This window comes from Zasmidium cellare, assembly GCF_010093935.1.
Source record: "Zasmidium cellare ATCC 36951 unplaced genomic scaffold M409scaffold_28, whole genome shotgun sequence".
Lineage (NCBI taxonomy): Eukaryota > Fungi > Ascomycota > Dothideomycetes > Mycosphaerellales > Mycosphaerellaceae > Zasmidium > Zasmidium cellare.
In genome coordinates this window covers 289,844-304,145 of record NW_022986972.1, presented here as the reverse complement: position 1 = coordinate 304,145, position 14,302 = coordinate 289,844, and the positions used below count along the sequence as shown (strand labels likewise).

General features: G+C 55.2%; 4 protein-coding genes across 4 annotated transcripts; 2 read left to right on the top strand and 2 right to left on the bottom strand.

Annotated features, from left to right (window-relative positions):
• Positions 1-53: 53 nt before the first annotated feature.
• M409DRAFT_57060 (uncharacterized protein) lies at positions 54-2,392 on the bottom strand (the record flags this gene model as incomplete). Its single annotated transcript, XM_033813499.1, has 2 exons — positions 54-2,176; positions 2,254-2,392. The coding sequence occupies 2 exons, from the start codon at positions 2,390-2,392 to the stop codon at positions 54-56; spliced, it is 2,262 nt and encodes a 753-aa protein (XP_033664844.1).
• A 290-nt stretch (positions 2,393-2,682) lies between these two features.
• M409DRAFT_37130 (uncharacterized protein) lies at positions 2,683-4,299 on the bottom strand (the record flags this gene model as incomplete). Its single annotated transcript, XM_033810676.1, has 4 exons — positions 2,683-2,792; positions 2,846-3,316; positions 3,379-3,764; positions 3,821-4,299. The coding sequence occupies 4 exons, from the start codon at positions 4,297-4,299 to the stop codon at positions 2,683-2,685; spliced, it is 1,446 nt and encodes a 481-aa protein (XP_033664843.1).
• Positions 4,300-5,123: 824 nt separating this feature from the next.
• M409DRAFT_25730 (uncharacterized protein) lies at positions 5,124-5,960 on the top strand (the record flags this gene model as incomplete). The annotated part of the gene is made up of 2 exons (XM_033807812.1): positions 5,124-5,288; positions 5,349-5,960. The coding sequence occupies 2 exons, from the start codon at positions 5,124-5,126 to the stop codon at positions 5,958-5,960; spliced, it is 777 nt and encodes a 258-aa protein (XP_033664842.1).
• Positions 5,961-13,143: 7,183 nt separating this feature from the next.
• M409DRAFT_25728 (uncharacterized protein) lies at positions 13,144-14,241 on the top strand (the record flags this gene model as incomplete). Its single annotated transcript, XM_033807811.1, has 2 exons — positions 13,144-13,832; positions 13,896-14,241. 2 exons carry the CDS (start codon positions 13,144-13,146, stop codon positions 14,239-14,241), a joined length of 1,035 nt encoding a protein of 344 aa, XP_033664841.1.
• Between the last annotated feature and the right edge of the window lie 61 nt (positions 14,242-14,302).

The window sequence follows — 14,302 nt, the reverse complement described above, 5'->3', positions numbered from 1 at the left end:
ATCACACACACTGGCTATGTTGCCTCAGCCTGCCAACTCGGCGGCTGGCCATTCTACCAGGTGCCAAACTCAGATGGGAAGCCGGTCAACCAAGCCATGTTACTAAAGTCGTCGTCCAATTGCCATAGATCAAAGCCAACACCAAAGCTGTCAGCCAGGATCTGTGGTCCCGCTTCTCCGGGATTGTCGTTCCCAACAACCTGACCTTGGACTCCACGCGTCGTTTCGAGGCCTGTATCATCTGATTCCCCTCTTACATGTCGAAGCCCGCGAGCTGTTGCCTCGAAGTGGGCTGTTGTCGAAGACGATGATCCTGCTGCTCGCTGGCCATCTCCCTCGCAATGAGTCGATTTCACCCCTGACGGAGCACCTGAACCACGCTGGCGCTGCCGAGTAGCCTTCTCAAGCAACAAAGCCACTATGCGAGCTGCTTTAGCTGCATGACTGCTGAAACCCGAGAAGTGATTCAGAAGCCGCATCGAATTCCGAAGCGCCTGATCAACGACGGTCCTCGACAAGTGCGTCTCGATCGAGGGATGAAGCCGTCCCGCAACAAGTACAGTGGCGGCCGTGTACAAGTAGAAGATATTGTACCACCAGGAAGAAAGCACTTCGTCCAGCTCGGCAAAATCATGCGCGGCGATGGACTCGTCGAAGAAGCTTATGACCTCGAGGGCGCTTCGGACACAGCTGACGGCACATTGCAGCGTGATTTCAAGCGCCAATCCATCTTCCAGGCTCTCGGGGGCTTGGCCATCTTGTAAGGCGTGGCAGGTGCGGGCAAGAATTGGACGGAACAAGAGGATTCGGAAGAGTCGATGCCTCAAGAACAGTATATTGGTCTGGCGGACATGGACGGCGGATCTGACGACGGTGCTGTCTCGCCGAAGATGGAGAGGCAGACCATTGACCCAACTCCACGTGGCCTTATCCACATCGAGCACTGCAGCAAGGACTTTGGGCTCTATACATGCCGGCGGCCATGGGGTCATATTGATTGACGTCTTCTCGCGAGGCGCTGCTTGATCGTGAAAGGCTTCAAGAGGCTTGCTTGTGAGCTCGAACAGCTTCAGTGATTCGATAAAGAAGTGCATCGCTGACTGGCCCTCTTCTTTAGAACAAGGCATCGTGGTGCAGTTGCAAGCAATGCCTCTGTCGTGCGCCTCAGGTAAAGGGACTGATGCAGCCTCGCGCGGAGTTATGATTGACGGCCGCCCAAAGACCGTAGACAGCGTTCTGTCCATCATCACACAGCCGTGCCAGACACAGCGGGCAACCTGGGACTTGCAGTCCCGTGCGTTTGCTCTCTCAAGATCAAGACCCAAGCTCTGAGCCAAACGGATCGCTATACCAACAACAATCCAGCATAGCTGTGGATCGTTCGAACTTTGAAGGAATTGGCCCATTAGCAGATAACATTGAACGGTTAGCAACGATGGATAGCGAAGCGACTGCAAGCTGAGCAGCTCCTGCGCCCGGCCAAAGAAGACTGCAGCATTCTCACTCCTGGTCTCTGGTGCCGTGGTGGAGTCGAAATGGCATCCCAGGCTGAAGATGATATTCAACAAACAGAGGAAAGTCGTTGAGTCGGCTCCAGAGTCTTCTCCAGTCCATACTTTACGGTACCGTGACTCGATCTCGTCGGCGTCCAGGAACGGGTACAGCGTGTGGACAAGTCGCCAGTACACTGCCAGTAGGTGGTCTGCCCGAGAACGATTAGGCAAGATATGGTCCCGGGGTCCTTCTTTCGGCTCTTTGGTCCATACACTGCTGCTTCGACTACGGCTCAGTGGGGCAGACCTTGGCTTCACAGGAGTGGATGATCCATCGATCGCGGTAAGGAGTTGGTTGACAAAGCTGACGGTCCTGAAGTTGGAGTATCCGTTATGGACTTGTTGACGAGGACCTAGCGGACTGGCGCCATCTGCTGCAAGACCCATCATGGCTGGCGTTTCTGCTGCATCTTCTCCTGCCAATGACGACTCAGGAGGCCCAGCCGGGGACGTAGGAGGAAAGGCCTGGGCATTTTCAACCCCAGCAGACTTCGCTGCAGCAGTCTCGAGTTCTTCCACTCTGATCTTGAGACGAGAAAGCTCTTGCTTGGAAACACCAGCACTGCGCTTCTTTCGAATGCCCCAGTGACAGGAACTACCGGTCCGTTGACAAGGGCCACAGACTGCGGTTGGTCAAAGTCTGTCAGCCTAAACGTCAAGTCATCGCAGTCAGAATGGCACAAGTAAGATGAACACCGACCTTCTCGTCTGCTGTCGCACTTGATCTTCTTGGCTCTACACTCGTCACAAGCAGCCGTCACTTTCTGTCGCTTTGCGGGAGGCGGCTCATCCTCGCGGGCAATGCCAGCAACCTCGCTGGTCTCATGAGAGGGAGGCATTGTTCCCAAGCAGTCGAGAGCGCTTCTACTTCCGGTCCGCAGGTAGAGTATGGAATAGGTTGGATCCGAAGTCTGACGGTAAAGTGTCTACACTTATGTACCGGAGCTTGTGTTAACCCCGTCGTTGTCCGCCCCTGAATTTCGACATTTATCTCCGGAAGCAATTGCTTCCGTATACTAACTCCAACCACTTACAAGAAGACTAGAGGATTTTCGGCAGATATAGGATTGCAACGTGTTCTCTGTGGTAGATCCAAGTTGAGGCTTGCAAATGCAGACATCGGGATCATCTATCGAAAGTCCATAGTAACAACTTGCTTCACCAAAAACTCCTCAATGCCATGGCCCGCGTTATTCGTTCCCCAACCGCTGTTCTTAACAGGGGCGGTCGGGAACGTAGCTACAACATCGTTAGCGCCCTGAAACGTTCGATACAAAGAGTAGGTTAACAACACTGACGTTCATGACCCGAAGAATTCACCCTCACCCTCCCAACCTCCAGTCTGCGAGCGATATCCACCGCTTTCTTCATATCGCGCGTGAAGAGGAACGCATCAAGACCGTACTTGGACTCATTGACGACCTTGATAGCCTCTTCCTCGCCGTCGACGACGATGACGGTGGTAGAGGGCCCGAAGGTCTCTTCGTCCCACATGTCCATGTCTTTGGTCACGTTGGTGAGGATGGCCGGGGCCAGGGAGGTCTTCGAGGTGTAAGCAGGCTCTCCCAGAAGGAACGTTGCTCCTTTTGCATGAGCGTCGGCGAGCTTGTCATGAGCTGCTTGGATGATGCGGGCGCTCACTCCTCGGTCTTGGGGCCAGACGTTGGCTTTCTGTTTGAGGAGGGCGATGAAGTCGTCTGCAACTTGCTTCTCGACGATGATGCGTTCCGTGGAGAAGCAGACTTGTCCGTGGTTGATGAAACCTGGACACGGTTGATAGTCAGTGTGAAGAAGAAGCTGAGTCTTGCTACGAGGAGGTCCATACCTCCTGTGATACACTTCTCTGCAGCGTGATTCAAATCAGCATCTCTCAGCACGACAGCCGCACACTTCCCTCCAAGCTCCATCAACACTGGCTTGAGATACTTTCCCGCCAGTGAGCCTATGATCCGACCGACAGGGGCGCTGCCGATGAACTCAATCTTCCGGATGGCAGGATGGACGATCAAGGCTTCAGTCACCGGGCCGGCATCCTCACGACTGGTCTGAATCACACTGACCACGTTGGCAGGTACTCCGGCCTCGATCAGGAGCTCGAGCAGGAGGTGGTGTACTTTGGGACACAGTTCTGATGCCTTGAACACGACCGTGCAACCTGCTGCGAGGATGGACGCCAGGCTGCGGGAGGCTAGAATGACGCTTGCGTTCCAACTGCAATACATGTCAGTGCTAGAGTGAGTCTGGTGGCTAAGCGGTTTTTGTCTTACGGAGCAATAAGCAAGACAACACCGATCGGCTTGCGAATAACCATGCCAAAAGTCCCCGTCGCAGACATAGGTGGCATCTCGCCCGTGCACACAGCAGTGACGCGAGCGGCAATCTCCCTGATCATCCCCACGCTGTACTCAATATTGAACCGCGCCCAAGTCTCCGAGGTGCTCGTCTCCTGGACCTGAGCATCGACGAGTTCCTGCTGACGAGTCTCGATCAAGCCTGCGAAGCGTTCGAGGATCTCTCGTCTCGCCGAGCAGGAGAATTGGCTCTCCCATGCTGGCATTGCTCGTGCTGCGCTTTCTGCGGCCTGTTCGGCGACCTCTGCAGTGGCGGATTGGGCGAAGTGGACGTCTTTCCCTTCTTTGGCTGAGAAGACAGCGAACTTATCCACATTGTGAGATTTGTATGTGGCTCCATCTATCCATAGTGGGAAAGTTTCGAGGCTCGATTTTCCGTTGGCTTCGCTGGACATATTTGCAGTCTTGGAAGTTGGTCTGCTTGGTGTTTTGGTAGTCTTGATATTACAATATGTCCTGCTTCAACATAAAGAGGGTGTCATTGTGTGAGTTCGACTTGACAGTCGATCATTTTATAGAGGGTCTTTGTCGCTTGCGATCAGCCTCGTTACATGCGTGCGGATGTAATTGCCTCCGATATCTACACGGACTTGACTCTGGCTTGATTCCGGCACTATCGGCTTCATGACTGAAGATTGTATCGTCATGATGCGGATACTGCGGATTTCGCACCTTTGTGACATGCTTGTGCATGTGCTGTAGGAGCGGTAAGGAGATGCGGCAGTCAAGCGAAGGGATGATTTCAGTATATACCAGAATGTACCTAGACAGTCCTTAGGTCCTATGAAGGGGTCTCAGCGAGGGAGCATTATACCGGTAGGAGCTCAGAAGAGTAGTTGAAGATCCCAGTTCGCAAGCGGCCGCTTCGTGTAGAAGCAGGGCTCCAGATCCCATCGGAATGTGACGGTCTAAGTTGAAAGTCTTGGGGGTCAGCATAGAGCCCAGTCGACATGCGATTTCACGTATGTGAAGACTTGGACCATAGCCTGTGCGCAAGATGATCTCGAGTAGCTGGACCTGTAGCGCCCCTGGTAAAGATGTTATTCACTTAAGCAAGCGTGTCACATGCAAAGCTTTAGGTTTCGGCGCCGGCTGGCGGCAGCCACTAGCGCCGCCTGGTCGCTCTTTCCCTCGACTCTTTCCAGAAGCACACACAAACACACAAACACACTCGACATCAACATCCTCGAGTCAAAACCACGCGACGAGCATTCCCGCGATGGCGACCGACGCAGACAAGATGGCCTTCTTCGCGCGACTGCATGAGTTCGATGAGCTCTGCGACTTCACACTCATCTCCCGTGGCGCCCAATGCAAGGTGCACCGCCTCGTACTCTCGGCACACTCCAAAGTCCTCGAGAAGGCATGCGCTGGGGGCTTCGCAGTAAGTGTCTGAATCCGCTGCTGGTCACGACGTCCAGACTAATGTGTGTACTTTCCAAAGGAGGCCTCTCAGCGCACCCTCGATCTCTCCGAGTACGAGTCCGACATCCTCGATGCCTTTGTCGAGTACATGTACTACTGGGACTACGACTCGAGCGTCGAGAAGCATTACCCGGCCGAAGAAGGAGTGCTTGAATTCCACGTCCAGATGTGTGTCATTGCCGACAAATACGACATGCAGCCCCTGAAGGTCCTCGCCATCGAGAAGTTCAAAGCCGCTCTGGACAGCGCCCGCTCCGTCGACGACCTCGCAGACGCGGCAAGATGTGCATACGACGCCTCGCTGGCGACGGAGGAGATTCGCGAGGAGATTGTGAAGAAGGCCGCCAAGGACCCCTTTGTTGGAGTCAATGCTGCGCCGAAGACTACGCTGGAGGACGTCATGATGGAGTACCCAGAGCTTGCTGTCGCGATCGCTAAGGCAGCATGCGGACCTGTGTCTCCTGCTACCTCTACGTCCAAGCCAGAGACTCGCTGGACTCTGTACGAGTGTCAAGCAGCAGCGCGCTGTGGCTACACGGGACGCCAGAGAGTCTTTGCGGACTATCCGGTCCCCAATTGCCCGCGGTGTGGACGTCTTTTCGCTGTGGTCGACAAAGCAGAGAGCTCATAAGCTTGATAAGCAAGGATCTGGCCACATTCATGTTGAGTGTCTTGGGAATGTGTCTTTGGAAAAGCTGTACATCTGTTGGACGAGCGAGGGCTTTGGAGGAAAGACGACGTACCACATTTGAGCTCGAAGTGGTCCAATCGATCGCGTCGAGAAATGGGAAGATGATCAAAGGAGCGAAACCCCTTTGTTAGTGCTGTGAGCCTTTGATGTTGAAATTGTGGTTTGAAGGGGCACACATTGGCGTGAAACGCGGATACATTGGCCGCTTTGGCTCGGTTCGAGGAGTTGGATCAGTCTCGCAACTCCATGTTATGGTCTTAGCAGTAGCTGATTGGGAGATGCGCTATACCCTCTTCCACGCATCGCAAAAAGCATCAATCTGTCACAGAAACAAGTCGTCCAAAGCATCGATTGTAAGTAAGCGTAGTCACTATCCCACGAGCATGGTGTCCGAGTAAGTGACTTCCCGACTTTGGCTGGTAAACTAGGCATACGAACAAAGAGGGCACACAGGCTAGACAGATCGCAGACAGTGAGTGAGAACCCCATGTCGAGTGTTTGTCATTGCTAACTCGGCAGTGGCCAGAGACATCAAGTCCAAGGGAAGCGCTGTGGCGGCGGAGTTTCTCAAGCCTTTCGTGAAGTCAGTCGCTGGCGCCTGGAACAAAGGCCATCACGATGTCCGATAATGCTTATTGGAGAACAATGCTGCAGTCCAGCTCATCACTGGCTCTGGCTTGTAGCCGGGATAAGTCTCCTCTCACCCCGAACAAGCCACTCCCAGATGCATCGCAGCCATCGCCGTGAAGTCCGTTGATCGTTGGCGATGACAGATCTATGTGCTACTCATGCTTCGGCCACGAGCATATGCGAACTCGCTACCTGACTGCTGGGGCAGGTGACGAATGGCTGGCGCCTCCCTTTGTCTTCGAAGCCTGTCGATTTGAAGTACTTTCGATTTGGAGGTAATGTACAGAAGTTCAGCATCGATGGATTTCCTTGAACCACGTGGTAAGGTCGCCATGCCTGTGGCTTTGTAGTCGATTGAACTCGACCACTCCCACCTCACGAAGGCGTCACGAGCTGGAAGGACGCCCCCAATACAGGTAGGCAGTATCTTGGCATCACGAAGACAAGACAGGCAGATAGCTCGACTCTACTTTGAGAGAGTGTGGCTTGCTCTGTTGCTTCTTTTCGCTTGCTGACGCTGTCGCCGAGATCCGTGACAGGTGCCGGGCGAGATTGACGAGATCTGTACACGAGTCCTCGGGTCGAAGTCTTTGTTCCTGAGGATTGATTTGCGGGGTGAGCGAAGGAGCACCAAAGCTCTATTTTACCTTTTCGCGTGCCAGTAGCAGGAGCGTGTAATCATGCAGATAGCTCTGAGCTGTGATGAGAGCTCGGGGAGGTCTTTCCATGCGGTGCATCAGAAGACGTCCTTCACCAAGCCAGCAATAATGTTGTCGGGGCCGGGAATTGACAGACGCGAAATTGTGAGGTGGAGCCTGAGACCAGGATAGATTCCGAGCATCTCGATGGGCATGCAGTGTGATGCACTGATTGTGTTGTCGGAATAGCTGCGCTGCCCTCATCGGTCGCGGCTTGCATGGATTGAGCGACCACACGCTTCTGTCACTTCTCACATTTTTGCCTTTTCCTGTGTGCTGCCCACGCTACGCAGGCGCCACCGACGTGGGCGTCAAGCAGGCCTCGCAGCAGTCGGGAATCGCGTGCAGAGGGTATACGAGCTCTGTCTGGGCCCAATCGCCAGGCTGCCGTGTGTTGTGCGTACGCATCGAGACGGGCGTGGAGGTGCGGATGAGATGATGCGATTATTCTGCCTTTCCTCATCACTTCCACTTTGATCGCAGTCTTTCGGGCGTAGCAGGTGGAGTTGTCGGTCAGCCAGCCACAAGCTCTGCCTCAGGACCACGAGGGCGCCATTGCCGGCGCTTGTCGCCCACGCCGGCGCCGAGTGAGAGAGAGAGGTTGGGAGGCAGGATCGTGGTGCGTGCGGCATCGTGTTTCCGGCCCCCAGTCCAGCGCGTGGCCATCCTTGCTGGCCGAACTTTCTTCCACGCCTGCAGCGAACTCTCTTCGCACCACCTCACCACTCACCATCTTGCACCTCGAATCCAATGCGAGACACGCCCACCGATCCAGCCCGAACTTGACGACCGCTTGGGCCTGAACCGACTTCCACCGCTGCCGCCGTTCTGCTATCACCAAGCTTAGCAGTTAGCCTCTTCGCCAAGCATCCCGACCCGAGGCTATTGTCTGCCACCATTCCAGCAGCCAGCCAGCAGCGCCGCCGTCTGCCTCCATTGGAGCCCTTCTGATCCTCGTCCAGTCCTGCATGATGTGCTGCATCTCACACTGATCCGTTCCCCGGTCCTGACTCGAACCCAATCAATTCGCAACGTCCCAAAGCCTCCCACGAGGTGACCCGCTGAACTTCACTTCAAACCGCATCCCTGTCGGTCTATTCTTGCACAATACCCTACTCTTTCTGGGCCTTCCCTACCATCGCGGATCTAACAACATCGACATCAGCAATCGCTGCAATCGTCTCAAGCACCTCTGAGATTCCTTCGTTGTCCGCGCTTTCGAGCCCTACCCACAGCCCATCCCGCTCCGCCAGCAGGGAGGGGTCGACAGACTCCACCCGGACCTGCAGTCTCCGCCGCTAACGACAGCATTATTGAGGCTCTGAGGTATCCTCGTCACATTTCATAATTACTGCCTGACGTCGCCGCATCCCGTCGCTTGTCTTTTCCCTCCTACATACATACGTATTCTGCTGTGCTGCTTGCCCATGTCGTCCAAATAGACTAGGCCCAGTCGCACCCCATTGCCGTCTGCCGCCCGTCCTTCTCCGCACCATTGCATCTCAGAGGTTGGTGCCACCACACTCAACCAAGACCCGATCTGCGCCCAACCAGGAAGCCTCTGGCGGACCCTGGACCAAATCGCGCATCGTCAACACACCCTGGCTTACTGCAGAACATCACGGACCTACATCAACGGGCTCTGTCGAATCTGATCCTAATCTGACCTTGCGAGCTCCTTCATTCTGAGCCATCTTGGCCGACGCCCTAAGCCGCCAATCACCTCCAAACAACAACATCATGAGGAAATTCGGGTGGTATAGAGCTGGAATCGATCGAAATAATCGCTAATCGTGCCTCATGGCGCCCGCAATCAAGACCGAAGATGATCGATCCGACGACAGAAGACCTTCCACAGCCGCTGACACCTCTGCGGCAGAGGCCGCCTTGAAGGCCAAGTTGTCACGGAAGCGTACCAAGACTGGGTGTTTGACTTGTCGCAAGCGCCGAATCAAGTGTGGTGAGGAGCGCCCGGTGTGTAGGAATTGCATCAAGAGCAAACGGCATTGCGAGGGCTACAATCAGCGTGTGGTCTTCAAACCGCCTACTTTCGACTACCAGCCTGTCGCCAATGGTGGTGCCCACATTACCTTTCAGGCTGGCCCAGTGCAGGTTCCGCCAGCAGGGCACCATGAACTGCAGCCGTCAATGCTGGATCCCTCTGTGTATGGGCAGCTACGGCCGCGTCCAGTCGGTCATCAGTATGTTAGAGTCTGGGATGGTCAGCTGCAGCGGCACGTCGATGTCGAGCAACCGATTCACCAACACCCTCCGCTAGGCTTTCCCATGGAGTCGGTGGAATATGTGCAACAACAACATCCAGTCACGCAGGCTATGCCGGGAGCACCACAAGTACATGCCTTCCATCCACCTGTGAGCGAGCATTATGTTGGTCCGAATCCGCAGGCTGTACACTTTGCGCAACCACCACCGCCGGATCCACGTATGAATGCCAGCAACCTACCACTTCATCAGCATCAGTTCGTACCGAGCGGTGGCCATGTCAACTTCGCGCAAGCACCTCTTCATCACCATGCCGCAACACCTGTCACAACTCTGCCAGCGGAGTATGTCGCACAGGTGTATGAGCAGCCCCCTCACATTGCTGGACAATTCCCTCACGAGAGGTTCCAGCAGAGCCCAGTTGCAGTGCCAAATCATATGTGGCCGAATGTGAAGCCACAAGTCAGTAGCAGTGGCTATGAACATGTAGAAGGCCCGCCTTTGTCGACTACATTTTCACGCACGATGTCCTTCTCTCAGACCCCGGCCATGCCGACACAGCAGCAATGGACGCCTATCTCCCAAGGTGCACCGAATGTCATGCCTCCAGGGAGCGGACCACCGGTCTCGAACGCCTACTTTCCAGAGTCTACGCAGCCAGCCCCAGCGACTTCGTACTCACATGCATCACAGCTCACGCCAGAGTACTACGAGCACGAAGGCCACGCACCAACATTCCACTCCACCACCGATGTGCTCAACGCTGCAGCAGTCGAGATGCAAGATGACGACTATTACGATGTGGCTTCAGATGAAGAGGTGGATGTCGTGCTGGATACATCGCCCTCCCAAAGCCAAAAGCAGCAGCGTACACTTGTCAGGATCCTGGCGCACAACAATATAAGTGTCGCTGATTTGCAAGCGCGTAGGTATGACACTTTCATCTACGCAGGCATCTTGGATCACTATCGCGTAGACGAGAAAGCAAGTCCACTCAAGAACCCGGCGACTGCGCGGGTCTTTGCTCATTTCGTCTCCGCGACTGGGCCGAGCCTTTCGATATTTGAAAGGCATCCAAGAAACACGTCAATGTTGTTTTCAGATAACGACATTCCCTTCTCGCAACAGGGGTTGTGGACTTACACGATGCCGATGGCCGCACTTCACAACCAGGGGCTCTTGCATGCTATGCTAGCAATCGCCAGTCTGCACATCGCTCGACTGCAGAACGCCTCTGTAACACCGTCGATGCAACACTACGCGTGGGCGTTGAGGCGTATCCACAATTCCGTCGGCAAGCAGTCGACTCGGCTGAAGGTCAGTACCATGGCTGCGTCGATGTTGCTCGGGTTTTACGAGATCATGACAGCAGATCACATGAAATGGAACACGCATCTGGCTGGCTCGAGGCAGTTGTTCGTTGAGACCGACTTTGTAAAGATGGCTAAGGAGTTCCGTCGCCTGAAGCTGGAAAGGGCAGCTGCGAAGGGTCATAGTCTCGGCAGGAAGCGACGACACAGCTCTGAGGATCCCTTCTCGCAAGCGGACATGTTGGACCAGATCCTTGACGTCGACGACCGCGTAGTCAGCGAAATGACGGGCAGAGAGGTGCGGTACGGCGATCACGGCCACATCGAAACTCCACATATGAGCATTCCTCCTGGATTAGACTTGGGCAAGTTTGAGATTCTGAAGGACCTGTATTGGTGGTACTGCAAGCAGGACGTCTATCAAAGTCTGGTGAGCGGGAATCCATTGCTGTGAGTACTCCGACTTGTTTTCGAATAGCGAGATGACTGATTGTGCACAGCATGGAGTTCAGTCGATGGGGTAACTGCCCTCCTCGTGCTCCACTAGGCAGAGTCGATGCCGTCTACGGCAGCTTTGACCATCTCGTCCTTCTCCTTGGCCGCATCGCAGACTTTGCATCCCATGACAGGGAGAGGAAATTGTTGCAGGTCAAGGCGAACGGCGGTCAGTGGAGACCAAGTCCAGGGATGAAGATGCCAGGTCCGCCTCCGCAAGCAGTACCACCACCAACACCGGTGTCTGCCAACGGTGCTCCTCCCGGACAAGGGTTCGGTCAGCCGCCTTCAGTCTCGCCTGGGGGACCGAACGCAATGCCGCAGTTCTACGGAATGGCGCCTCCACCACGCGCGAATGTTCAGATGCCGGCCATGTACGCTCCATTCACACCCGTGCATTCAATGCCAACGCCGCAAAGTGCATTTCCTGCAGACGCTGCGGAGTACGACCTGCAGCAGAGGAAGGAGGCAGCCGAGCAAGAGTATGGGCGGATTCGTGCTGCGTTGCGTACATTCTCCATGAGCCTTGGTGAAGCTTTCGAACCACTGTCATCCGAGGCCTACTACCCTGTGGACACACCATTCGGCACCGCTCGCGTCTATCGCTCCTACGACATAGGATGTCTATGGGCCATATACAACATGGCTGTCATCATCGCCATCCGCTCGCACCCAAACATGCCGCCAGCGGCTCATGCAGCAGCCGGTATTGCCGCACAGGAGACGTCTCACTACGCTCAAGAGATTGGACGTATAGCAGCTGGCATTGTTCCAGGACATTCGAATCAAGCGCTCAATCCAACCCTTGGGGCTGCACTATGCGAGAGTTGTATGCCTTCCTTCTTTGCGGCGGTCCAATACAGAGACCCTGACCAGCGACGCGTGACTGTAGAACGAATTTACAGTATCGCCAAACGTACAGGATGGGGCAGCGCCGAACTCATTGCCAATGGGTGCGAGACAGCATGGGTCAAAGCTGCTGAAGCAGGGAGAGGGCCACCATATACCAGGATAGTCAGACCAGACGGTCCTAACGACGACCCCCGCCTAAACGGAAGCTGGGAGAAGCTGGATCCGAACGCCAAACCTAACGAGAACGACGATAGCGACAGAAGACTGGTGACTAGAACACGCAAAGCAAGATTGAACTGGGCTATCGGAGTCATGGGTGTAGAAGCCGACGTGGAGAAGATGAACATCGACGACTGACGCTTACTCTCGTATCTCGTATACGGCAAACACCTTTCGGATCTGTTTTAAAGCTACATGTCATCCAAATGCTACACCTCATGGGCCAACTTACTGAGCTCTACCTTTAACCTGCTAGACTTGGATTTCTTATGCCCAGATCTCCATACTAGCATCTTCCCCGTTCTGGTTAACTAGCTAATGAGATACTAAAGCAGAGCAGCTTCCTTGTGTGGGTTGACTCGAGGGCATACCCTTACCCTAGACCCTGCCTTCGCGAACTTGCGAAGGTCGCCTTGGTAAACATTGATGTTTCACTGGGCTAAGCTTGACGGCCATTCGCGGGAGGCATATAACGAAGGTCATTGACATGGATAGGGTAACGGATGCGGCCATTAGGATCAATGCGTTCCATGATGACCATCTAAGAAGCTACTTCGGTCTTCGCAGCTCGCATATCAATCTCAGAAGCTTCCGCATACGTGGATAGGATCTGAGTCTCACTCCCCTCATCACCTACGTCCTCGACGGCTCTGCTCCTCTACTACACGCGCTACCAGCTAATCAACCAACCCAAGCATGCCCCTCACCATCCTCATCGTCGGCGCAGGCATAGGCGGCTTCACCGCGGCCGTTGCCCTCCGCCAAGCAGGCCACCAAGTCACTGTCCTCGAGAAACATGAAAACAAACGCGAAGTCGGATTCGCAGTCTCCCTACCTCCCAATTCTACCCGCGTCCTGCGATCTCTCGGACTGGATTTCAAGAAAGTCCGGGCGTCCAAATTCGGCGGTATTGCGTTCGCCAAAGCCGAAAGGTCCGAGTATGAGATCCTCGCGCAATTACAAGACGACGCAGAAGATCAATATGGGGCTCCAAGTCTGGCAGCTCATCGCGTGGATCTACATAATGCTTTGCGGGAGTTGGCGACGGGGCCAGGGGCGGGCACACCGGTAAACGTCCTCGAGGGCATCACAGTCACGGCCTACTCCCCCTCCGCCGGATCCGTGACATTGGAAGACGGCCGCACCATGACAGCAGACGTCATCGTCGCCGCCGACGGCGTCAAGTCCACCGCGCACAAACACATCATCGGCGAAGAACGACCCACGACACTATCCAGACTGAGCAACGTGCGCTTCTGCGTCCCGACGGAAACGATGCTCCAGAACCCGCTGTTGAAAAAGACCCTGCCCAACGGCAGCGACTATCCCACCCTCTACCGCGGCACGGATCCAGACGTCATGTTACTCCGCTATCCCTGTCGCGAGTACGCCTGCCCCATCCCCCATCCCCCATCCTACCCACCTAACCCCTAATAACACCTCCAAAGCCACACCCTCCAAAACTTCGGCTGCTACGCCCTCACGCACTCCCCCTCCCCCACCACCGCCGCAGCCCACTGGACCACCGAACCCACCCTCTCAATCCTCCTGCACCGCCTCTCAGGCTTCGACCCCACCATCCGCGAGATCGCCCACCTAGCCGACCCGACCGACATGTATCTCTGGAAAGTCCTGGACCGCGACCCTTTGCCCGCCTATCACAGGGGACGTATGATCCTCCTCGGCGACGCCGCACATGCGATGCAGCCGACATTTGGCATGGGTGCCACGTTTGCGGTCGAGGATGCCGGGGTGTTGGGGGTTGTGCTTCGCGACGTCCATGATAGAGCTTAGGTGGAGGGGAGGTTGGAAGTGTGGGCGGAGCTGAGGTGGAAGAGAGCCAGTGCGATGGTGT